The sequence below is a fragment of the Cantharellus anzutake genome (genome assembly GCF_015039405.1).
Source record: "Cantharellus anzutake strain C23 chromosome Unknown EI90scaffold_1, whole genome shotgun sequence".
In the NCBI taxonomy this organism is placed as follows: Eukaryota; Fungi; Basidiomycota; class Agaricomycetes; order Cantharellales; family Hydnaceae; genus Cantharellus; species Cantharellus anzutake.
Genome location: NW_024066951.1, coordinates 3,278,716 through 3,304,540, shown reverse-complemented (window position 1 = coordinate 3,304,540; position 25,825 = coordinate 3,278,716). Strand labels below are relative to the sequence as shown.

Sequence of the window (25,825 nt, the reverse complement as noted above, 5' to 3'; positions counted from 1 at the left end):
CCCGGTACTCAGGATGGAGGTAGTCCTCCACCAGTATACTCTTTATGAACCAGAGGATTGCCGAACGGACACCAGGGAGGGCTTCTTTTACGCGAGCAACAATGTATTCGTACGGTGGTGGAACGGGTGGCATGGAATCTTTGGGTCCGCTGGGATTTAGGGGGCTCTTCTCCCATAGCTCCTTTGAAAAGCGTAGGTCATCCAACGTTGTGTCAGGTGTCAACTGGATGAATGTTCCTGTTGTTATACTAGCAAAGCTACCAGCATTCTCCACAGTCGGCTCCTTCACGCTGAAGTCAAAGTCAAGGTTGTCATATGCCAGTGCACAAAGGCCAGTCCTTGAGAGCTTCCTGATTTCCCCCTGCCGCTCTTTTGTGAGAGCTGGCACAATATTGACTATTGACACGACAGAGATACTCCAACCACCATGTGCTAGGACATTAATGACGCGCTCGGGAGCATTGACGGACTCTAGGAAGAACCCTTGGACGGCCTGGAATGCGTTACAACGGGAATTTGTACTGTTTGCCATTATTGATAGAATGGCACACCCTTTCTGAAATATGGTATGTGTCTCGTTACTATATGTAGTTTTTCTACTCACGATTCGTAGCAAAGTGAGCCCTCGATCCTCTGCGGAATGCTTGGCCCTTTTTCCATCTCCCACTTCATCCTCGCCTACTTCATCGTCCGTCATGTCTTCAATTCTCCCTTCACTTCCCCCATTCCATTCTGCATTGGACACATCACCGAGTGGCTCTTCAAGATCATGTCGATCTTCGTAAGCCGAGGCTTTTGTCACAACCTTTCGTCGACGCGCGAGGGGATTGGCATCCAGGAGAGCTTGAACTACACTCCAAGTGCGTGGTGCAAGGACCTCAAGTTTCTGCGCAATCTCTTCCAAGTCAAAATCAAGGATGTCGGCAGCGTGAGCTCGGGATGCATTGAAATGTAAGCCTGATTCCCCCCTCGATACCTGGAGGATCTCGCTCTTAAACCTTTCACAGGCTTGCTCAACCGCCCAGTCAATAACTGCGTCCCTGCATGCATGTGCCAACAGGAGATCGAGGATGCGTCGTGTTCCCTCTTCTGATTTTATTGGTCCAGTTGATACTTGAAGGGCCAAGTTTCTGCTTGAGAGCAAGACCTCAATGAAGCCCATTACAGTGCGGATCGGAGTTGCCTGGATTTGCTCGATGAGAGTTGTCATAATGGAGTGTGTGGACATTATTGTATTTGTGCGCTGAGAGAATGTTGAAAGGAAATTATGTACATTTTTTACTGTTATTTGGGCATGAGGATACAGCGTGTACAACGAGATCGAAGTAAGGCATGGCGAGCGTGGGAGGACACCGTGGGAACATCACGTGTTGCAAGTTGTACCAGTCGCTCGACAGATTTCGGAGGGCAACATAAGTTGCGGCTAAACCTCAGAGAAATCACGTGAGCGACTGGGAAGGAGTCTGGGTCCGAGCATCTTTTCTTATTCGCCTGGATTGTTTGAGCAGCGCAATTATGTATTATCACGTCATGTGCTGCCATGAGGTTTTCCTTCGCTTTTTGAGCGAAGTCATTTACTCCCGGGTAGTCCGAGAGTGGTGCTGTTAGGCACATCTTTGGCATATGGCCGTAGATTAATTCGAACGGGGCAAATCCTGTCGATGTGTTCGAGCTCGCATTGATCGCAAATTCCGCCATCAACAGTTTCGCTGCCCAGTCGCATTGGTCTGGTCTAACCATCGCGCGTAGTATTTGTACTACTTTTTGTATCATTCTTTCCACTTGGCCATCACCTTGCGGGTGGAATGCAGTTGTGAATTTCAACTGTACACCGAGTATTCGGTGTAGTTCGCGCCAGAATTTTGACGTGAATTTTGAGTCTCGATCTGATATGATCGAGTGTGGTAGGCCGTGGAGTCTTACAACTTCACAAAGAAATACGAATGCTAGTTCTAGTGCGTTCGTTGTTGTCTTTATTGGAATTAGGTGGACGTTGGACGTCAACCTACAGATGATTACCCAGAGGTAATCATATCCCAAGCTTGTTGGGAATGGACCTGTGAAGTCCATGGCTATTGACGACCATGGTGTCTCTGGGGTCGGGAGTGGGTGAAGCATTCCGGGATTTCTCCTGGTGCTTTTCTTTGTCGTTTGACAAGTTCCGCAAGACCTGCAGAACTTGTGGGTATCCTTTCTCATCGACTTCCACCAGAAGTGTTGACGGAGGGTTTCCACTGTTTTCTTGGATCCTAGGTGTCCAAGTGTTTCATGGATGTTCTCGAGGATTATTCCCCGAATGGACTTCCTTTCGTAGTTCCCTTTCGGGACTACTATTTGGGTCGTTCCTCCTTCTCCAAGTCGGGTTATCAGCCCGTCTTTTACAGAGAAGTTTTTGAAATTCCCCGGGTTCTCTAGGATTTCCCGGTGGATCTGGCTTTTCAAGTATCCAGATTTTATTGCCTCAATGAGGTCTTTTTCTTCGAATTGTTTCGAAGGTTCTCTTCTGGAGTTATGATTTCTTCCAGATTTTTGGCGCTCCCCCCTAGAGTTTCCTCTAGGTTATCGCTCCCCCTAGAGCTTCCTCTAGGGTATTTCTCGCACGTATCGCTGCGAGTCTCTTTTTCTCTGAGTTTTTACTCAGGGTACTGCTTAGTAGCAGTTCTTCGTATTCCTCGATTCTGTCAGGGATGATATCTTCTGCATTTTTGTCCAGGTGGATGTCCGCTGAAACATAATCGTCGAAATGCAGATCCTCGTCCATTGATGAGTCGTAGTATCGTGAGAGTGCATCTGCCACTTTATTTTTGTGGCCTTCCACGTATTTTATTTTGCAATTGAAGCTTGCGAAAAAGGCTTGCCATCTCAGGTGTCTCCCTGAGTTGTGGTTTTTCGCTTTGAAATATTCCAAAGCTTTGTGGTCCGTGATTACTGTGAATTCACAGCCTCCCATGAGGTCATCTTGCCATCTCATGAGTGCTTCGAGGACACCCAGTGCCTCGAGCTCGTAGGCGAAGTACCTACGTTGTGTGTTGGTGAACTTTTTGGACATGAATGCGGCCGGGTGGCAAGTCTGCCACCTTTCGCCTTGTCCAATTGGTTCCGAACAGGATCTGTGATCTTGTTCCTTTCGTCCCCATTTGAAGGACGACTGGGTTCTCCAATTGGAGAATTGGGATGTGGACCACGCGGACAAAGTCCGGCGATAAAGCGTCCGTTTTGGCTCCACTATCGAATAGCGCATAGGCTTTTATGCCTGCTATTTTTATGTGAGCCGTTAGCGTTCTCTTCGTTGAGAGCGGTCTGTTTGCGGGGTATTTTCCCGCGTCTTTTGAGATGCGGAATTTCGCATCAAACAAGGGGGGACTGGGTTTCGATGGACTTTTGGTCCTTCTTCCCTTTGTCCTTGTTTTCCTTGGGTACTTTGGTGTATTTCCCCAAGGCATCTTTTCTTGGTGCTTCCACCAAGGCTTCGGTGACTTTTTCGTCTGCTGTGTTTTCTAACTGGTGTGCTACAGCCAGTTTGATTTTATAATTTATGTCATCGTGGTCGATGACTGACATTGGGCCCATTCTTATGGTCCCGACGTTGACTCCCTCACCCTCTGAGTCGGGTGAGTATTGAGGTCCTTCGTATGGGTCCTCTACTTCAAAGCTTGATGCTTCGGAGTTACCAGAGTTGTTCTCTGGTTTCTCATCTGATGAGCCTTTCGACTCTTCATCCGTTGAGTTCGCGATTTCCATGGCAGCTATGCGCCTTGGTTTTTCATCGCTTGTTATATTGTGTCTTGGGCAATCTTTCGTTTGCCCTATTTTGCCGCATTTGCCGCAATTTGGAACTGACTTTTGGTCAGTTTTCCTCGAGTTTTTCGAGGATGTATCCTCCTTCCATCTGGGTTTCAGCTCTTCCGCTTTCTTTCCTGATGGGAGGGCTTGTCAGGGGACGACTCCCGGGTCCCCATGACCCTCCCCTATGGTCCACAGCCTGTGGTGTAACCAGCCCTGTCCAGGGCACAACTCTACTGTGGGTAAGGAGATGTAATAGATAAAGGCAATGTAGAATACACTTGCCTACTGTGGGTAAGGAGATGAGAAGGAAGCTAACTTCTCATCTTCCCACAGTGGCCACAATATCAGCAAAACTTCCGGGGATACCCGGAAGTCACATGAAGGGGTAGGAACCGGGTCCAGAGCATGCGGCGCGCGGAGCGTGCGCGCATGTGGGAAGCGTGGCAGGTGGAAGCGGGTCCGGGTCCGGGCTAGTCAGGGTGTGTGCCCTGACAGGGCTCTGCCACGGCTCGTGGTTGCCATGGTAGTTGTTCGGGTATAGTAACCTGATTTGTAGGCTGAAGACATCTTCAGCCCGTCAATTATCTCGTCTACACGAGATATTGCTTTTAACATCTCCTCATTTGAGGAGAAGTCTGCTCTGATTCTATCATGAGCGATCATTTCCCTCTTCCATTCGAGGGGAATGTAGTTTAGGAACCTGGCGTTGAAGGACGCCTGGTCTGGCGGCGTCACCATCTGGGATGCTGCTTTTGACAGTTCTAAGTAGAACTGTTTTAGGCCTTTTTCCGCTTCGTATTTGACGTTGCGGTATTTCTTTGTCACGTTCAACGCGGCAGAGGCTTTGATGAAAGTTCTCATCAATATGTTGAGAACTTCGAGGAACATGCCCTCGTCTCCTCTGAGGAGAGCTTCGTCTCGGAGTCTAATTCCGAGGTCAAATGCAGGCCCCCCTAATCCATGAATCAAGCAGTCCAGGTGGACTTCGTCGAATTGGGGACCTTTGCATCCTCGCGAGGCGAGGAATCCCAGTAGTTCTGTGAACCACTGCCAGAACAATTCCATGTCGTTCTCCCCTGACCATTTCTTGTCAGGGAATGCCGGCCCATTCTTTAGGGCTTCTGGCTTCACTCCTTCTGGGTATGGAGTGAGTATTCTCACTTCGGCCATTCTTATGGCCTTTTCGTACCATTTCTCCAGGTACTCTTCTTGCTCCCCTGCCTTTGCGGGGTCGCTATCCAATGGAGATCTCTCCTTTGGGGGGGTTTTTGCTGGGGGAAATCTTCCTCGCAGCGTTTCTTTGGTTTCAGGCGAATTCGCCTGAAGTTGTATTTGTATTCTCTCATTGTTTTGAGAGGGTGTGAATGAGTTACCTCTCTGTTCGAGAGGTCCGTCATAAGTGGATGTTTGGCCGAACCTTTGGTATGTGCCAATTCTCCTTCTAATCTCTGAACGATGCCTTCTTTCGGCATCGTCTTCTCCTATCCTTGGGAGAAGGATCTCCTTAGCGTCTCTGTCGAGTCGCTGATGATATTCCAGTGTGCTTTCACTGGTGGTTCTTTTCGTGAATTTTTCACAAGTTCTATTTATGTCCTGGACCGTGGTCCAGGGGTGTTTATTTGTTTCCTCACTTTTTTGTGAGAAGTTTATTTCCTTCAGCAAATCTGTTTGTTCGCTGATTTTTTCAGTCAACGCATCGATTGCGTTGGCCATTCTTTCTAGAGTTATCTCTAGACGAGCCATGCTATTATGGTTCGTTTCCTCGATCTTTTTTTGGATCGAGTTTATCGCGTTTATTATGCGCAATTCCTGGTTTTCCAGGAGGAAGTTTGGTTGGGCGAGCAGTGACTCTCCCCAGTTGACATTTCCGCTTCTGGGGGTTCCAGAATGGGTTCTTGGAGTGAACACTCCACGCTCGCTTTGTTTAGGCGAGGCCGTTGCGGAGGGTGCTTCCCTTTCATAGAGGGGTCTGTTCGCTGGTTTCTCCTTACTTTTACATAAGGCTTCCTCAGCGAACTCCCTCATTTCAGTTCGCCTCCTCTTCATTATCTCAGAGACCTCCTCCGAAGTTGGTGACCTTGCCTTGTCTGGCATGGTGTGTGGGAGTGTAAATAGTGGAAGTTCTTTTGGAGCTTCCGCGCTCTGGGAGATCCTGCTCTCAGGGCATATTTTCGCGCCTTCTCGGGCTTTCAGCCTGAGAAGAAGTTGATCTTCACTTTCCATCCTCCATTCAGATGGAACCTGGAACAAGTCCAGTAGTTTTTCGGATAGCCGATGTGGGGGCTCTTCCCTTTGTTTCCCTTTGTCTGCCTTTGGGGCTTGACTTGGGGACGTGAGGGGGGACTCCAGGGGATAGTGGGGCCCTGGAGTTTCCTGCGACTCTATCCGATCAGCTTTTTGGGCTGATCGTTCAGCGCTTACGCGTTTTTCGTGCAAGTCGATCACCTCGTGAGGAGGTGATGGATCTTCCCCAGCTTGGGTTAGATCGGTATGTTGTGGAGTTCTGGGGGTATTTTGCCCCGCACTTACTCCACGTAAGTTTCTAAAGCCTTCAGGGACCAGCCCTGAGGTGGTTGCTATTGCCAGATCATGTTGATCCTCATCGTCGTCTGACGACAGCTTTTGGTTTGAATCTCCCATGATGGGAGATTGTGGTTTCTTTATAAACCGCTTGTTTCTTTTTAGTGTCGCTGCAGATGCGACCTTGCCCTTGCGGGCGTGTTTAGGCGCCATAGGCGCTTCCGAGTCAGATGTTAAGATTGTGTAGTTGTGGGTTGTGTTGTAAAACACACCTCATGCACTTAAAAAAGTGTGAGGTCTTAGGTGGCTCAGCACACAAGGCCGTAAGTGATACAAGATAGTGTATTTTACGGTGGTGTGTAAGCGGTTACCCGGAGGTTCCCGCTTGCCCACATGACTATATGTATCTAATTTACATGTGACTCGGGGTTCGGGGCTATTGCCCTGACAGATATGAGCTATTCTTTGTCGGGCTTGCTTTCGTGCCAACGAGCAGGTGCGGAACCAAAATTTGTCACATGGACTATTGAATGGAAAATGGCAGTACACAGCCCAAAGAACATTACTGTGGGTTCAAACAGGCCCCGGTTGGTCACGAATGCTGCCTTCCACTCATCTCTGTCTTTGATCCACACATTGTTGAACCCCCAGTGCAGATCTAGTGCTGAGAAATATTTCACGTTTCAAAGGTGCGCAAGGATGTCAGAGATGAGTGGGAGGGGGTATGAGTTCTTGACTGTTATCTCGTTGAGTTTTTGATAGTCTTGGACCAGGTGCAGGGACCCATCTTTCTTTTTGATGAAGAATACCAGGGCAACCATTGGCAACTTCAACAGGCATATGCATCCATTCTGCAGGTTCTCACATAGGAACTCATCTAGTTCCTTCTGCTCTGGCCGGGACAGAGGGAAAGTCTTCCCTCTGGGGAGCTTAGCGTTGTAAGGGGGAAAGGGATCTACCACCCTAACGAGAAAGAGAGGGGGGGCCTAGGGTTGGTAATGCTCAGGGGAGGCTCGGATGATGAGGAAGGGGGAGGAGAAATGGTCCGGTGCTATGTGATAAAAATGATAAATCTTGTAAATCTCACTAGAAATCAAACTGATGGGGAACTCTGCCCCTGCACTATGTCTTGAGCCTCTTTGGCTTCGTATTCGCCGCTCTGGGCGCTGGTAACGTCTGCTAGAACTTCATGTTCGTTGGGGAGCACCTCTCTCTGTTGGGGGAGTCCTTATTTGTAAATACAGGGAAGAGGCAGTTATAAATATAAAAAAGTATCTGTGGAAATCCGAATGATCCGACGGGTTTAGGAAGGCAACAGATCCACAAGGAACACTTAAGAAAAAAGCAATATCAAAGAAATATTAACGTTGTTAAGGAAATAAAGAACCATGGCGATTGGAACAACCGCTGAACCAAATGCGTCACTCGTAACATTGTTCGACTCGTGTTGACAAGGGCTTTCCAACGATACCAAATTCGTCCGGATCGGTGGAGAATTGATGGAGATACAGAGGAAGCGGCGGAATATGCGGGTGACAGTTGCCCAATTTGGAAACTGATGGTTGTCCGTGGTCAGGAATGGCTTGAAAAAAATCGGAAGAAATATGGAAAACGTGGAAGGGGTATATGGAACAATGGTAGATGTGTTTCGGGAGTGGGGTACTTGACATGGGTGGTAGAATCGTGATAATCGGCTTGTTTGCGTGGTACCGGCTGTGCCCGCCACAGCGTCAGGGGTCAGGTCAATGGTGTGGTCCCAGGGCTTTTGGGGGGGCAGCACATTGAAGGCCTCTTTCAAGAATACGTCCTGGAAGTCCCTGTAGTGCTCTGGTACCAGCTCCTCCAATGTTGATGGTTTCGCCCCCATGTCCTGGGCTTCCTCCACTTGGCGCTGGGACGGTGTTGTTGTTGCCCTTAAGTTGTGTCCCCACTCTGGTGGGATTATGGTGGCATAAATCCCATCCCCCAGCTCTATGTCAAGGGTTTGCTCAGCAGTTGCCTGTGGCGGCTGGCAGGAGGAGGGGCACCGGGACATGACAACTTTCTGCTGTACCCAGTCAACTTCTGGGTTATGGTGTAACAACCATGAATGCCCAATGATGAGGGACTGCTGCCCCAGGTTTGCCACAGTGAAGTGGGCCCACTCCATGTGTTGGCCAAATGTCAGCAGGGCTTCCAGCTCTTCAGTGATGGCTCCATTCTCATTGGGTGTTCCATCTATGTTTCGCACTGGGACAGGTTGGGGGAGCAGGGTTGTCTCGAGCCCATGTTTTCGGACAAAGTCTGGGCTTACAAAGTTCCCAGTTGCACCGGAGTCTAACAGCGCTGACATGGCGACCACGGTGAGGGATGGTAGTGCCGTCACCTTCACCTTCATGTTGAGGGAATGGGGGGACTGTTTGGCGAGCACGTAGATGGCGGGTGGGGAGACAGCCACCTGGGGTGGTAGGCCAGTGGCCCTGGCGTGTTCTCTGGCTGAGGATGCGGTTTTCCTCTGTTTTTTAGCAATTACCCAGTGAAATTTGGACAGCAGCGCAGACTTGTGCATCTCTCTGTATTTACACTGGGTACTATTGCTTGGGGGCAGGACGCATCCTTCACTGGTCGCCTTCCTGAAAACCCTCCATGGGGTCTGCTTCCTCTGTCTCCTCATCCCTCTCAGGTGTCCCCATCAGTTGGCTCCTCAGCCCCTCTGCGAGCACTTGAAGGTCCTCCAGGTGCATGTGGCAGACCTTTGGGAGGGGGCAGTCTCGTGCAAAGTGCCTGGGGGCATTGCAGTTGTGGCACAGCCCTCGTCGCTGGTCTGCCCTCAAGAGGTCGAGCTCCATTGGCTGAGGGGATGGGGCTGGGGGGTGTGGGGCCACAGTCGTGGTGGTGGCAGGGGTGGTCCAGGTGGTGGGTGTGCGAAGGGCTGGGGGGTGTGGGGCCACAGTCGTGGTGGTGGCAGGGGTGGTCCAGGTGGTGGGTGTGCGAAGGGCTGGGGGGTCGGCAGCAGCGGTCTCATGGAGGGAGCAAGCAGCTTAAACAGGGGAAATCAGGGCTGCATTGCCTGGAAGCGCTGCCATTGGTTGTTGAGGAGGGTAGCTTCTCGCTTCCATTCTGCCCAGGTCCTGGGCATGGGGTGCAGGTGGTAGATGCTTTCGTGGAGGCTGTCAGAAACTGTGTTCAAGGTGATCGCGGGAAGCGGAGCGGAGTACGGCAGCGTAAGTGGTCACTTAGCTAATGAGCTACTCCGTTGCAAGGTGTCGTGGGGTTGGGACTTTGGCTTCAACGACTTGGCCAGAGCGTTGCGCCACGCGTTCTAGGCTGTCCCGTATTTCACATTAGCGGGAAAGACCTTGCGGCGACGTTGACTTAAGCAGGGATGAAGTTGAGAGGCGAACTTAGGATGAGAGTACTTGGGGGGGAATTCTAGTCGATATTCGAACTAAGGTACATCGACAGTAAACTACAAGTATAAATAAGAAAGGAGAACAGAGAAGGGACCGGTCGGTCCGGCGCGGGACAGGAGTGGGATGATAAGTACGACAGAACTAAAAGAGCGATGAGGACCAGGGAAATGGAACAGAAGAAATGAATGGAACAGAGGATGGCGAAGTTGGGAGGCAGAATGAATAGGCCGACAATCTAGGCACGCGGATCAGAATGTCAATATATGTATAAATCAAATATCAATAAAGGAATGTCAATAAGGAGCGGATCAACAGCGACCATAACAACCGCTAGTTAGTTAAGCAAATGAATAGAATAAAATGGTATCAGCCGAATGGCTGAGGAACCCAAGTGGTGGCAGGAGAATGAAGGAGGCACTGCTATGGGGCCGTAGAACGGGAACCACTATCGGCGCCGCTAAGTGATGGGCAATGGTGAGATTAACGGGCACGAGTAACGGCGCAAGAATGGGGGTGCAGAAAGTGGTAGAGGGGCGGGGACTTTGCGGGGCCGTGACAGAGGCACATGTTAATCACTTGCTCGAAGCGGTCCACTAGCCCCACATTGCCTAGCTGCGAGGCAGGACCATGGATCTCGAACTCCTGGATGATCTTATCCATGGAGTCAGTACCTTGCTGCAGGGTGGCAAGCTTCTGTCGGGCGGTGGCTTTGCAGTTTGGATCTTGGAACATGGCATCGAGCTCTGCCATAAAGTCGTCCATAGTGATCACGGGATGTTAGAGACCAGAAGCAAGATGAAGGAGTTGTCTCCGTGGTGGAGGGCTTTGGCCTCAGCGACTCAGACCAGGAGCGCTGTGCCAAGTTACATGTCTGTGCCCTAATTTACTTACTGGCAACAAGAACTAAAAGGGGGATCAACTCTAGTCGATTTTATCACTAGGGTGAAACGTATGTACAAGTTAAGTATATATAGTTACAGCAAGGGTGGGCCCGTGAATGGCGGGACCGAGCAGAGCGGAGCTAATGGAGTTAAACATTAGCTGATTGAATATTACCAACGAGTCAGGTTACAGGGTTAGCGGGGTGGCGGGCTATAACCCAGAAATGGAAAGGAGGGATAGGCCTGAAGGTAGACTTGCAGGGCAAGCAAGTGAATTGCCCAGCAGGGGTGGGAGTGCGCCAGCGGACATTGGAGCTGTCCGGAGGCATAGGTAATATATTGAAAAGAGGGGGTGGTGACCATCGAGGGAGTTGGAGGTGATTGCGGAATACAGGAGCTCTGAGGTTAGTGAAGAAGGAGTGGAGGTAGTCTGGAAGGATCGGAGGTAGTGGAAGACAATGGCCATGGATGAATATGACATGGGAGATCCTGCTGTCAGCAGTGCGATCATGCACTGTGTTGCCCATGCTCCCATGGCTCCTCCTTTCATGTACGATAGGACAAAGAGGATCTGGGATAGTGTCAGGGCACACCCACCCCACCCACTATCCCCTTCTCCCCCTTCCTATTTCCTCCTCCTTCTACTTCCCCCTCTTTCCATTCTTCCTCTGTATCATTCTTTATTCTTTCTATTTCTGTTTACATGGACAACTTTCCTTGATCGATGTACCATTGACCCGTCCACAGTCCATGCATGACACACCCAGCCCCAGATGCTCTGGATGACCCCTGGGTGCACCCAGCACATGCACCTGCAGCAGATCTCTTCAGGATCCCCCACAGGGATACCCGGATGGCTGGGGCTGTGCATGAGGATGATGTGGCAATCCCCATGTGACCCAAGTGCCCTGTATATAAACATACCTGGGGTGGGAACCAGAGAAGCAGTCTTCATCTCACCATTCCCACTTCAGGTAAGTAGTCTAGTTTTCCTTCTAATGATAATTAACACCATTCCCACTTCAGGGACATCTGCCTGCACCGGACCCACTGCCATTGTTGCAGGGATAAACCCTTGCACTACAAAACAGTGCTCTTTCATTCTTTCATGCACATACTGTACGTGCATGACCAACAACCAGCAGGGTCCCAAGCATGACACAAAATGATGAACTGGCACCTCATTTTGATGCGTGACACCCAACCGGTTGGGGGCGTGACTCAGATAGAAAGCAGTGTGCTTGTGGTCACATTTAGTAGTCGATGGTCATGTTTAGCTTTAATGTAATTAATTTGAAAATATGCTTGCCATCTTCACAAAAATTTTCTTTGAGCTGGGAATTCACTTATGGATGCTTTTGCTTTTGCAAAATGTATTTGTTCTTGCACAGATGAGCCCATCTTGTATAGTGGCATCCCAAGTGCTCTTATCGGGCCATACTTTCCTGAGGTAACCCTGTGTGTTGCTGAATTTCTCTGGTTTAAGCTCCCAACTATCCAGACAAACTTACAAACAATATCCACATGTCTCAGTCATCACCCACCCTCCATCACAGAGTTAGCCAAAAGCAACCTCCACAACATCCCCAGTCCATCCCTCCCCACCATAATGAAACTTATCTCTGAGTATGATCCTGACCATGACAACCCTCCTTGTTCAGTCAAGATTGGCATCCATTATGTCCCAATCTGCATCCTCCGAATCTGGGAAGTCCTGTTTCAGGTCAGGAATGTCCAGAAAATGTGGAAAGACAAGTCAAGGAATTGGCAAGCAATTACCCTACTCACCGCACTGCTATAAAGAGAGCCCAAAAGCAGCTGCTATTGTGCGAGTGGAACACAAAAGTCCTTGGGTTCTCACTCATATCACATCGAACTTCTGGAAAGGGACTTGATGGCAAGTGGAATAAGCACTAGGCTCTTGAGCCCCATTGATGTTCAGTACCTGACTGGGTGTTTCACACAACCAGATGGAAATGGCCTCGAAAGGTATCGGCATGATCGTACCTGCAAAAATCTCTGTCAATTTGGCTCTGAGCTGTCATCTGGATCTGTGACTTAGTTTGGTGGAATTTGCATGTTAACAATAACCACTGGGTTGCATTCCTCATCTCCCCCATGGAATCAACCATTTACCTTGCAGATTCCTTACATGCACTAACTAGAGATGACAAGACATCAGTTCCAGCCACTGAAGCGATTTGTGCCCTTCAGTGGTGGCTTGATGCATCATACTTGGAATTGAACAAATCAGTGTCTCCATTCCAGATCACATGGCTGCCTATTGCTTACCAAACTGACCTCTCTTCATGTGGCTTCTTCACCCTCAATGCACTGATGCATCATCTCAACCTGACTAAATACTCACTCTGTGACTGCATCGATACTGCAATGTTGCGCATTAGATTGCTGACCTCAATCCTTAACCACCATGCTACACATGTAAGTGAACACACATAGCCAAGAGAATGGAATGGAATCTCACCAGCCTGTGACTAGAGTGCACCTATTCCCAAAGCAACCACCCTGGAAATGACAGTTGCCCCAGTAGTACCAACCTCAGCAGCAACAATGTTGGCTCAAGCAACAGCAGAGCCAGCACCAATGGCATTCTCATCATTGGTGGCTGTCCCAGTGGTGGAAACTCGGGAACTAATAACAGTAACCCAGGAAAATAACACCTCGACAGGATCCCTGCAAAATTCTGATGTCAGGGAATCAAAAAGGAAGAGAACAAAATTGGACCTCACGGTCCCAAAAGGGGATGAGGGGCATGGGTTGCTCCAGTTCTTCAGCTGAACCAGCCACAAGGAATTTAAGAAGCAATCACTGGTTGAATTTGAGAAAATTTCCAAGAGATATCAAGAAGTGAGGGCAGCCAAAGAGCTAGCAGCAGAAGTGAAGTTGGAGAGAAGTCGAGCATTGGCCCGGGAAAGACAGCAGCATCACCAAGCAAGCTTGGCAGTGGCCAGTAACAACACAAAGAAAAAGGTGATGTTGATTCACCAGGATTGTGATGGCTGCTGATAAATTTCTAGCGCTTGCTTAATGTGGACCCAAGTACCAGGATTTCAAGACACTCAGCCCAAATTGCAGAGATATCAAGGCCAAAGCGTCGCATTGAGCAATGGTTGAGGGAACAAAAACAGCAAAAATCACTCACCACCCAAATAATGTGGTCCGGCCTCCTAGGCAGAGGGTGCACTGATTTGCTAAGGCAACAAACTGGTTCCAACCTGTTTTCTGGACAATAATAACTGAAGTGGTGGCAACTATTGACTGGAACATGAGTCCCACTGAAATAGTGAAGGGGTGCCAAACAAGGAGCCCAAAGCTCTTTCGCTTGTTGCATGCAGATGTTGTTCACAAGTGGATTGACCGTACTGGGACACATCCATGCTGGTCTGAGGAAACATTGGCAAAGGTTGCGAAAGAGAACTGTCCAGGAGGAGAGGTTACACAGTGAGGGATATTGGTGAGTCAAGAATGGTTGGAGCTATCCTGAAAGCTTAAGAGATGATTGGGACAGGTGTCCTACCCAGACACTATTGCCACAATTAAACAGACGCTACTGAGCATTCAACGGACTGGTGCTGCATTAGATGCTCACCAAATCTGAGGCATCATCATCGCCCAAATTCAACACACCCAACCTACCATCCTAAGAACTGTTGTCAACGAAGATGGGAGTGTGTTTGCAGCAAGCATGTCTTGGGTTTGAAAGTTTCTCCAAGGGGAAATGAATCGGACCTTGCAACATGCGACATGTGCCACACAAAAAATACCTGCTGATGCTGATGAGAAAATTCATGCTTCACTGCTTCATCAAGCTTACTCTATCTGCCATTATGCAATCCCCAGCAGTCTCCACATGAATTCAGATCAGATGCAAGTCATCTATCAACAGAACTCAGCATCCACATATGAACAGAAGGGATCATGCCAGGTCTCTGCTGTTGGCCATGATGAAAAGCACGCGTTCACTCTTAATGTCACAATCTCTGCTAGTGGAGTTCTCCTTCCATTCCAGGCCATCTTCCGTGGCAAGACCTCCATGAGTTTTCCGTCAAAGAGTGTCCCAAGTTATGAGGAAGCAATGAGACTTGGCTTCATCTTCGAGGTCTCTGGAAGTGACACATACTGGGCAAACATCATGACTGTGAAGTCATTCGTAACACACATCCTGGTCCCTTATTTCAATGCTAAAAAGTCACAGCTTTCTCTCGATCCACTGCAAGAGTGTGTGTGGCAACTGGATGTGTGGCCGGTTCATGCATCCCTCGAGTTTCGTGTCTGGATTTATGATAACTATCCTTGGATAATACTTGATTACGTTGTTGTGGGGACAACTCCGTGTACCGCAAAAAGTCGGATTCTGCGGAATTTGGTCACTAGCATGCACTACATATCCACTGATGCTCCCGATGCTCATTCTATCACTATCCAACACTCCTTACACTCATTCCATATTTTTCCATATTTTCCCCATCATTCCCGACAACCCCAAGCAAAATTCCCACGCCCAACCACGCCGCCAATTTCACCCCCTCTCCAGACCTCCATACCCACACATACAACCCAGCCGTTTTTCTACCCGATAGTGATGCTCTACCATCCTTCTTCACCCCCGGAGCATTTCCCAGAATGGCAATCCCATACCCGGATGGTTCAGCATGGAGTAGAGTCTCACGTGGTCTTGACAGCACCTGTCAATGGCCACATCTCAAGAACTACTGCACCAAATGGGACGAATAAGGGCTCGTTGGAAAGCTGGAGACGAGGAGGTTGCTGACGGGAGGATAGGCGGGCGCTGTGGCGAAGTGTTGCGGAGTTAACTTTTACATTTCCCATTTCGGACCCGTTATGATATATTCCCCATTCATTCATATTTCTTTTATTGTTTCTTTGTTCCCAATTGGATATTCATCATTTACGGTTGCCTAACGGCCCGTTTACATTCCCCCAGTCCATTCATTTCATTTCAAACATATAAAAACTAGATAACAGCTTGTACATAACAAGTTAGTATTGAATAGACCCGTGAAGGGACAAGCAGAAGTTGCATCCAAGTGGCAAAGATGCCATCCACGACCCTAACGCCCCCCTTGAGATTGTTGCTCACGTCTAAGACCCCTCTCATCATAATACTCAGCCTTGATGTCCAAGAGAGACATAGGTGAGTGTTTGTTTGAGGTTTTTGCAGACTCAGTAGCGCCCACGGACCAAAACCCGGTCCAACGAACCACACCTGCGCACACTACCACCCTCCCCCTTCTCTCTGTCTCGAGTCTAGGCAATAGACCCGTTACAACGTTCCTGGCAGTTGTACAGGTCTCTGGCAGCCCTGCGATGTGGGTATCCAGCGTCCATTGAAACAAGCTGTGAAACGGTGTCAGCAATCCACAGCCATAAAGGAGGTTTCCTTGCAGTTGAAAAATGGGATCCACTCAAGTGATATAAAACTCGATACCAGACTTGGCATACTAAGGGACCATGTCCCTGAGATGTTGGTTCATACGTTCCACACTATAAATCAACAGGACAGAATTCAGAAAGTAAGTTAAAACAAATTGATGCTTCTACATGACAATGCTAACTATACCTAGGCCTTTGAGCTATGCCATTCAGGTAACTTTAACCTATCCCACCCCAGCCTATCAAGCCGCCCACTATGCCAAGTTCTTGATGAGCTTCACCAAACCATTCCTGATCTTGCAAGAGCAATCATGGCACCGCGAAAGCGACCCTGCGACATCAGCGGCATCCACCCATGTTCTGGTCCTGTCATACATGAGGGGTTCACAGATACCCCAGAAGATGATGCTGATGTGACAGTGGAGGAGGTGTTTGAATCTGTGGCTGGTCATGTGCCTGATGGGGTTGAAGTCAACGGTGGCTTACAAACTGCACGGACTTGTGCTGAAGAAGCTGAGTCCGATACTCTTGATGGGACCACTGTAGTACCTCCTACATCTAACCTTCAGAGCTGTGACCTTGGCCGTGGAATGTGAGTCAGACAGGCACTGTCAGGGACAGCTCCAAGGGCGGCGAGGTCGATGGGACGAGTAGCGGCTGTGCGTAGCGGCAGTCCTGTTGTGGGGTGAGCGTCCCTGACCACTTAGTCTGAAGTGGGAAGTTGAGAAGAAGGCTGCTTCTTCTGTTCCCACCCCAGGCGCTATTATATACATGCGGTTAGGGTCATGTGGAGGAAGCCACATCATCTCCGCACACAGCTGCACCTCCCTGGGTGTCTCCACAGGAGATCCCGGAGGTGGCTGCTCAGCAGGTGGGAGTGCATGTGGTGATCAGGGGAGTGGGGTTAGGTATGTAGTGGTACATGGAGAAAAGGGAAATCAACCATAGAATAGAAATAGAGAGAAAAGGGGAAAAGGGGAAAGGAGGGATGGGGGGTGATAGTGGGGGAGCAGAGTAGGGCAGTATGGTGTGGGGTGTGGCACAGGGTCAGGTGGGTGTGCCCTGACACTCAGGCCCTCAGCACCAGGTGATATACCCAGACGCTGAAAGAGGGCTCGCAGCTCTCTATGCTGACACAGCTCGTGGGGGACAACTCTCCCTAAACTCTACTTTCTCCACTAAACTCGCTATGCTCAATCCTTAACTCCATGGTGGGTTCCCCAGGATTTCCGCAAGGTCCGGGCTCAGTGTCCACTACTCACTCTGAGCTAGATCACTGCCCTTATTCCTACTGTTGGAATCCACTCACTCACACCCACTCTAGCATGTCCTAGCACCTTAGAGAATTTTGGGGGAGGGGAGAACTTCTTTTCAAAATCCGGTATGTACAGGATTATATCTAATAATTATTTTTAGAAAGAATAGATGGCAAATATTGGTGCCATATGGCACCTGGGTACCTTATTAGGCGAAATAATAAAAAAGGGTAACAGTAACAATAAAAGAATATCAATCAATAACTGAAATGATGCAAAAATATGAAAATATAAAATAAGCGATTTCTCAACGGATTCACGGAATTAAAGGCCAAAATTGGAAATGAAGCCGGAGATAACTCTCACACAGCCAATGAGCATTTTTACCAATTTATTAGACGCCGTGGGAACGAGTGAGGCTGGAATTCTGGGTTGCCGCTTGAGATTCCCATGCCTGCACATACTTGTGACCTGCCATGCCTAACATGCCCAACATAGAACTCTGTCAAATCTCCACCGATTGGGACGTTCTTGGTATCGTCAGAATCGTACGAATTAGGACTAATTTTAGGTACCAAATTCGTATCGAGTTGTCGCATGAATGGAAGTGGTTTCTGAATGTTGGAAGCAGGTATCTGAGCCGGCTCTGTGCGTGGGTGATTATCCTGCCTACAACGCTCTCGACCCCGGACCAGTCCCTGACAGATAGGGTGTCAGGGGGCTCTGCTGCATGAACGTGGAAGTAGATCCCACATTCTGCCTTAAAGCGGTCAAGGTCTTCACTTGCACTGGCGAAGGCAATAGGGGGGTGACCTTGGGTGCTTTAGGCTCAGGTGCAGCCGTGGGTGTGGGTGCAGGCAGGGGCAGTGGGTTTTGGATTTGGCTCTTGAGGATGGCCTGGAGTTCCTGGAACCTGGCCAGGAGGTCCTGGTACTGCTCTTCGGTTACCATGCTGGAGGAGGCAGGGGAGATTAGGTTGAAACCTTCTTCTGCTGTCAGGGACAGTGCAGGAGAGGTAGGGGTGGCGGCGTGGCACCTGGTGCTAGTGGCTTGGGTGGTAGCGGAGTAGCGGGGCGGTATAGCAGTGAAGGAGCGGAGCTGGATCACCTTATGTAACCAGTTTCCTACGTCCAATAACAATATTAGAGTTTGTGCTGATTTGCGTACTGTCAGGGGACGACTCCCAGGTCCCCATGACCCTCCCCTATGGCCCACAGCCTCAAGTCTGGCCAGCCCTATCCAGGGCACAATCCTACTGTGGGTCAGAGATGAGAAGGAAGTTAACTTCTCATCTTCCCACAGTGGCCACAATAGATTGAAAACTTCCGGAGATATCCGGAAGTCACATGAGACCTGAGACCCAAGGTCCGGGCCATCTGGCCACACTGAGTGTCCAGCACAGGGCGCGCATGGGAAGTGCAACAGCCGGGTGTGGTTGTGGGTGCGGGTGCGAGTGCGGGTGTGGATGTGGGTATGGGCTAGGTCAGGGTGTATGCCCTGACACGTACTGACCATGTTTTGGTTGCCAAATATATAATTGTTCACTGTCTAATCAACAATAAACACCCCCCAACAATCTCACCTGATGTATAGATAGTCTACAGATAAAATTCTATATTGACTTTACTATGATTTCTAGTCAATATTACACCTAGATATACCACTTTTCAGTAGGACATGATTTTCCTGATAATTTACTGAAGGAAAACTATGAATAAAATAATTCTGCAATAAATGTTACTCAATACAAGAGTGACCAAACTGCTCTTTCTATCGCTTAGAGTGCGTGCTAGTTATCTAGCAGGTTCAGGATCGCTCACTTTTCTCCTGTGGTGTGATAACCAAATATTACTGAGAGATTATTCAATTAAGAAGTCCCTCCACTGTCATATCCATCCCCGGCCATCAACTTCTGATCCCTCCGATCCCTCCAATCTACCTCCGCTCCTTCTTCACTAACCTCGGAGCTCCCATATTCCGCAATCCCCTCAGTACCCCTCAATGGTCACCACCCCCTCCTTTCAATTTATTACCTACGCCTCCCTAAGTATGGAGCCCCAAAGGCTTCCAGACAGCTCCGACGTCCACTAGCGCACTCCTGCCTCCGCTGGGCAATACACTCGCTTGCCCTGCAGAGCCCACCTTCAGGCCTATCCCTCCTTTCCGTTTCTGGGTTATTGCCTGCCTTTCCATTAACCCTGTAACCCGACTTGTCGGTAATATTCAATCGGCTAATGTCTAACCCCGTTAGCTCTGCTCCGCTCAGCTCTGCCATTTGTGGACCTGCCCTCGTTGTAACTATATATATACTCAACTTGTACATAGGTTACACCTCAGTAATAAAATCGACTAGAGTTTACCCCCTTCAGTTCTGGTTGCCAGTTAGTAAGTTAGGGCACGGACATGTTACTTGGCACAGCGCTCCTGGCATAAGTCGCTGAGGCTGAAGCCCTCCACCATAGAGACATTCCCTCGTCTCAACCCGGTCTCTGACATCCACCAAATTCTCACTAATTCTCACTATGACACTTTTGTTCAGCTGTGTCTAACTGACCCTAACTCACGCTTAGAGTGACGTGTTAGTTTTATATTAGCTAACAACTAATATTTGCTTTTATCTTTTGGAGCAAATGAACCAACCACTGGTGAGAAGAATTAAACTTATATTTCTACCTGAGGTTTGAGAGGGGGCAAAAGTGGCGGCCTTTTATGCTTTTCAGAGGCCTCTCTACTCCCACGCCTCGCACTAGTTACATGTGCTACATTTGTATTATATATAGTTCTAGATTGATATAGGGGCTTGGGCTGTGTAAGCTTAATAATGGACTTAGGACATGACTCAGCAATAAGTAATTCAGTTATTTGTCTTTTGGGCCGATCTTAGCGGGGTCTTGTAGCGCTAAAGCTATGCTCTACACCGCCTTAATTACGAACGGTTATCTTTAGAAATGACTCGGCTATAAAGGAACTTTCTAGACTGTTCTCTAATTGACCCCTTTTTGTGAAGCCGCATCATTACTAATGTTCTAGAGCTTTCCCAATTAATTAACTGATCCGCGGACTTTTGAATCACTTCATGCTTATTATCCGAGATCCAGATCATCAATCATTTCTTTTTTCCGATTTATTTGAGCTTAAAATCAAAAAGCTTTGATGAATCATGGGAAAATATACAAGATCCGGTTTTTTAGCATTTTCTCCTCTTCTGATGCGATCGAAAACTGTCCGCCCGCACCAGGAAATACTCTGTTATATGGTATTTGGTCCGCCAGACTTTCGGGCGCCAATATATTTCCCTTGAGTCACATTACCTTTTGTAAGAATTAACAAATAAATATATATGAATTATAAGGTGTTTCACCGTTTCAGCGATATCTCCGTCAGTTTTGAAGCTTTTGGAATGAAACAAAACCGTGGATAAAGTTTAGAAACAGTCCTTTTAGATGGTCAAAAGATTACAGTCAAAAGTTTACTGGTTCCCGAGATATTCACATTTCTTTCCCAATGTTCCTTCTTATTCTGCCGTCTATGTGCTATTTCCTTGTTGTAGGGACATATTCTTTGAATATTACACCTATGCCAGGTTCTAGGCATGCTTGTAGTAGATTAAATCTCATGCTACATGGGTGTGGATAATTTATAATGATCTTCTAATGTCTTTCCAGTCTCATAAAGATCATGAGACTGTTAAACATCTGAACTTGTCACCTGATTGTTGACTATTCTGATAGATCATTGTTTTATTCTCTGAATATTATTTCTCCTACAGCGGATAGCCCTCCCTCGGGCTCATGTCCCTCTGTGGCTTCTTAGGCTGAAGCAGAAAATGTATTGTTATTAAGATGAAGGGCTAAACTAGGTTAGGGTACTTGCCTGAAGCAGAAAATGAGAAGAAGGTTACTTCTTCAGTTCTGCTTCAGCTCAGTTTATATACAAGTGGGAATTGGTCATGTGAGGGTGCCACATCACCCCCGGATGGAGCCGGGATATTGCAAGTGGCTCTGCAGGTGATCCTGAGTGTCAGAGAAGAGAAATACAAGTAGAGGTGCATGGCGTGTTGTGGTACCCCTGCAGGGTACCCGGTGTTGGATGCATCCAGGCTACAGGTATGAAGGAGAAGGTCGTCCATATGGAAACAGAAGACAGACAGGAGAGAGAGAAGAAGGCAGCACAGCACAGTGCAGGGCGGCATGCCCTGACAAGTTCCCACTTAGGCTATGTTTATATACATGCAGTTGAGGCCACGTGTTAGACACTGGTCTGGGGTCGGCACTGAAGATCACCGTTGCAGGCTGCTATAGGCTGTGATGGCTGCAATGCCGTGAACAAGGCCTGAGGGTAGGGCATTTGGCCTCAGCAACTCTAAAGGAGTGCTGTGCCCCCTAGCTGTCTCTTGGCCCTCATTTCGTACTCACTGGGGTTGCCTTGTTGGGGTCAGGACTTAGGGGTCGTGGTCACATCGATATTAGAGCTAAGGTACAATAAAGTATTATACAGGATATATATAGGAGGGAGAAATGAATAGAAGCGGACCCAGGCTGAAGGCCGAAGGGTCCGGAAGCAAAAGGGCACAAAGAGCAGGGTTGGCTGCACAGTGGCCAGCAATGACCAAGGGTCAAAACAAACAATAACAGATAAATAAACAAAGGGGTGTAGGGCCGTGATAGCGGCGATGACAATGGTATCAGCGCTGGACTCAGAGTTGGGCCGGAGTCAGGTGTGGGAATGGTAGTGGCCTGGTGAGGGCCAAGTGGGCAGGGTGGGCGATGTTGCGGAGTCATGCCAGGCATGGTGCCAGAGGTGGACTCAGGGCAGGGAGGTCAGTGTGGCTGTGGGGGAGTCAACCAAGTGCAGGGGAGCCTAGGGACAAGTGGGGGGGTGAGCAGGGAGTCCTCAAGGAGAATAGGGATGAGGGTTGGGGCTCACGCTCACGCAGCAGGATGGGCTTGGGCGGCATCGGGATGGGCGGCTAATGGGCTGGAATGCATGGCCGTGACACCATGTGGGAGATGCCACATCATCTACAGGCACAGCCATGCCCATCCGGGTATCTCCACGAGAGATCCTAGGAGCATCTGGTGCACAGGAAGTTGCCTGGTGCACCTGGGTCCAGGCATGTTACATCACAGTCAGGTTAATGGTACATTGATATAAGGAAAGTTGTCCATGTAATGAAAGAAGAGAGAAGGGAAGAAGAAAGGAAGGAGAAAGGAAGGAGAAAGGAAGAAGGGAGGAGGGAGGAAGCAGGGCAGGGGGAGAGTAGAGGTGCCAGGTGGAGGATAGTGGGATCGGGTGGTGTCAGGGCATGCCATGCTGCACCACGCCACTGCCATCTCCATCTCCTTGCACCCTTTCTTTCTTTCTCTCTTTCTTCCCTTCTTCTCTATCTTTATATGGACGATGTAGGCGGGATAACCTACTATACCCTACACCACCAGTATTTTTGCGGTTTTACGTTCCTTAAGGATTTACCACATGCGATGATCATCTACCAATGCCAATGGTGCATAAGAACATGTGATTTCATTTATTACGGAGTACAATTGCGCATAACATGCTGGTACTGAATTGGTTCAGCCCAAAAACTACGCTTGGCGCTACTGGCTGCCAGAAGACGATAAAGGGCTCAAAAAATAGAGAAAAATCATAACTATGGATTCCCCAAATTTCGTCCAGATCGACCCAGCCGTTGTGGAACAATGGTGGTGGCAATTTCTCATCTTACTGCGAGGTTCCTGTCAGGGCCCGGCCTCCGTCCGGGGGCGGCCCTACCTCAAAGCTGGACACTCGCGGTGTCCCAGGCAGCCAGGTGCTGGATCCTATCCCAAGCTCCTCAAACTCACTAAGCGGGGATTGAGTTGTCATGTATTATGGAAGGTAGCTACAACTTGCCTAAGCGGGGATTGAGTTGAGAAGAAGGGTAAGTTTCCCTATTCCCCGCTTGGCTGCTATAAAAGGAAATGTACTGTACAGTTCGTAGCGTGACTATGGGTAGAAGCCGAGCATGTTCCCGCGATGCGGAAAAGGTGTCACATGGGTTAAGGCGAGTTGCTCGCCTTGACCCACGTGATTTTTCCCATGGGTTCGCATGCAGGCTGTAGTTGTGAAAGATGGGAGGATGAGGGAAGTGGGGGGAGGTTAGGGAAGGTGGTTCTGGGGTTGTATGGTCAGGTGTGGTTGCCCTGACAGTTCCACACAATGTCAAAAGGCATGTGAGGGTGGCAGTGTCGAAAGTCCCATGCGGCAGAGCCGAGTTCTGTACTTCAGCAGATTGCGAAACTAGTTTTCGGCCCAAAATGGAAATCACAAGCCATACCAAAGTAAACAAACAACCAAAATGCACTCCGGAGTGCTCAGAAAAATTCAGAAAAATCACAAAGGATGCATATGAAGATCCAATTGACATGGGGACTCTCGCAAACACTTTCTGGGACATCCAACCCTGCGCATGGGCCAATTTTACGATTCTCATGCCCACCACTCAGTCAAATCTCAACCATTTGGGACAAATTTAGTATCGGGAGAAAGCTACAAACCCGGGGAATCGAATGGAGAGGTCAGGAAAGGATGCTATGGGTAGGAAGAAATGGATGAGTGTAGTGTGATGGTGGAAATTGGTGGAGAATGGCAATTATTAGCGGATATGGCCTGCTTATCACTCCTGTCTTTTTTTTATTGAACTTCCATGTCAGCTGTTGGACTTATCGGCCATACTTAACGGTCCACATGGTGTCCATAACAACAATCCTTTGTTTTATATTTTTCCTTTCATTTGTTTTTCCACATTATTGCCGTTCCATGTGTTTAAAAGCTTTGTACACATAGGAATGGAAAAGTGACCTCCCTTTTGACTACCAAGAGACTGTAGTGCTGAGAGATCCAAGTAAAAGAGAGAAATTCTAAGCTTGACTCCTTGAGTATTATAAGGAATCCCTGACGATTGTCTAAGATAGACCAGGGGTACGTAATTCTTAACGAGTTTTTGTGATTATTTTTGTTTTGTTAGCACCCGGACCAAACCTAGGACGAGCTCAGGACATCCCAGACTCCCTCCCCATGAATTTGCTTGCATTTAGGGGGTTAGATCTCTAGCCCGCTTGCAACGACCTCCCTTTTTTCTCCCACACCTGTAGCATGGACACATCTGATGCTGAGCACCCCACATGGGCACCCTGATGCTGGACACACCACACATTCCTGTCAGAGACCAGGTTTGAGACGAAGGAGTGTCTCCGTGGTGGAGGGCTTCAGCCTCAGCGACTTATGCCAGGAGTGCTGTGCCAAGTAACACGTCTGTGCCCTAACTTACTAAACTGGCAACCAGAACTGAAGGGGGGTTGTTAGAATGGGCAGTGAAGGAGCGGAGCTGGATCACCTTATGTAACCAGTTTCCTATGTCCAATAACGATATTAGAGTTTGTGCTGATTTGCATACTGACCGTGTTTTGGTTGCCAAATATATGATTGTTCACTGTCTAAACAACAATAAACACCCCCCAACGATCTCACCTGATGTATAGATCGTCTACGGATAAAATTCTATATTGACTTTACTATGATTTCTAGTCAATATTACACCTATATTTACCACTTTTCAGTAGGATGTGATTTTCCTGATAATTTACTGAAGGAAAACTGCTAATAAAATAATTCCGCAATAAATGTTACTCAATACAGGAGTGACCAAACTGCTCTTTCTATCGCTTAGAGTGCGTGCTAGTTATCTAGCAGGTTCAGGATCGCTCACTTTTCTCCTGTGGTGTGATAACCAAGTATTGCTGAGAGATTATTCAATTAAGAAGTCCCTCCACCAAATTCTCACTAATTCTCACTATGACACTTTTGTTCAGCTGTGTCTAACTGACCCTAACTCACGCTTAGAGTGACGTGTTAGTTTTATATTAGCTAACAACTAATATTTGCTTTTATCTTTTGGAGCAAACGAACCAACCACTGGTGAGGAGAATTAAACTTTTATTTCTACCTGAGGTTTGAGAGGGGGCAGAAGCGGTGGCCTTTTATGCTTTTCAGAGGCCTCTCTACTCCCACGCCTCGCACTAGTTACATGTGCTACATTTGTATTATAGATAGTTCTAGAATGATATAGGGGGTTGGGCTGTGTAAGCTTAATAATGGACTTAGGACATGACTCAGCAATAAGTAATTCATTTCTTTGTCTTTTGGGCCGATCTCAGCGGGATCTTGTAGCGCTGAAGCTATGCTCTACACCGCCCTAATTACGAACGGTTATCTTTAGAAATGACTCGGCTATAAAGGAACTTTCTAGACTGTTCTCTAATTGACCCCTTTTTGTGAAGCCACATCATTACTAATGTTCTAGAGCCTTCCCAATTAATTAACTGATCCGCGGACTTCTGAATCACTTCATGCTTATGATCCGAGATCCAGATCATCAATCATTCCTTTGTTCCGATTTATTTGGGCTTAAAATCAAAAAGTTTTGATGAATCATGGGAAAATATACAAGATCCGGTTTTTTAGCATTTTCTCCTCTTCTGATGCGATCAAAAACTGTCCGCCCGCGCTGGGGAATACTCTATCATATGGTATTCGG

At 48.3% G+C, this 25,825-nt stretch overlaps 2 protein-coding genes across 2 annotated transcripts; one reads left to right on the top strand and one right to left on the bottom strand.

Moving 5' to 3' along the window:
- Positions 1–151: 151 nt before the first annotated feature.
- EI90DRAFT_2900636 (uncharacterized protein) lies at positions 152–1,162 on the bottom strand (the record flags this gene model as incomplete). The annotated part of the gene is made up of 2 exons (XM_039054040.1): positions 152–633; positions 718–1,162. Coding segments are annotated over 2 exons (927 nt in total), but the record flags the coding sequence as incomplete, so codon positions are not given.
- Positions 1,163–16,083: 14,921 nt separating this feature from the next.
- Positions 16,084–16,590, top strand: EI90DRAFT_3115129 (uncharacterized protein; the record flags this gene model as incomplete). The annotated part of the gene is made up of 2 exons (XM_039062748.1): positions 16,084–16,134; positions 16,186–16,590. 2 exons carry the CDS (start codon positions 16,084–16,086, stop codon positions 16,588–16,590), a joined length of 456 nt encoding a protein of 151 aa, XP_038924239.1.
- Positions 16,591–25,825: the final 9,235 nt, after the last annotated feature.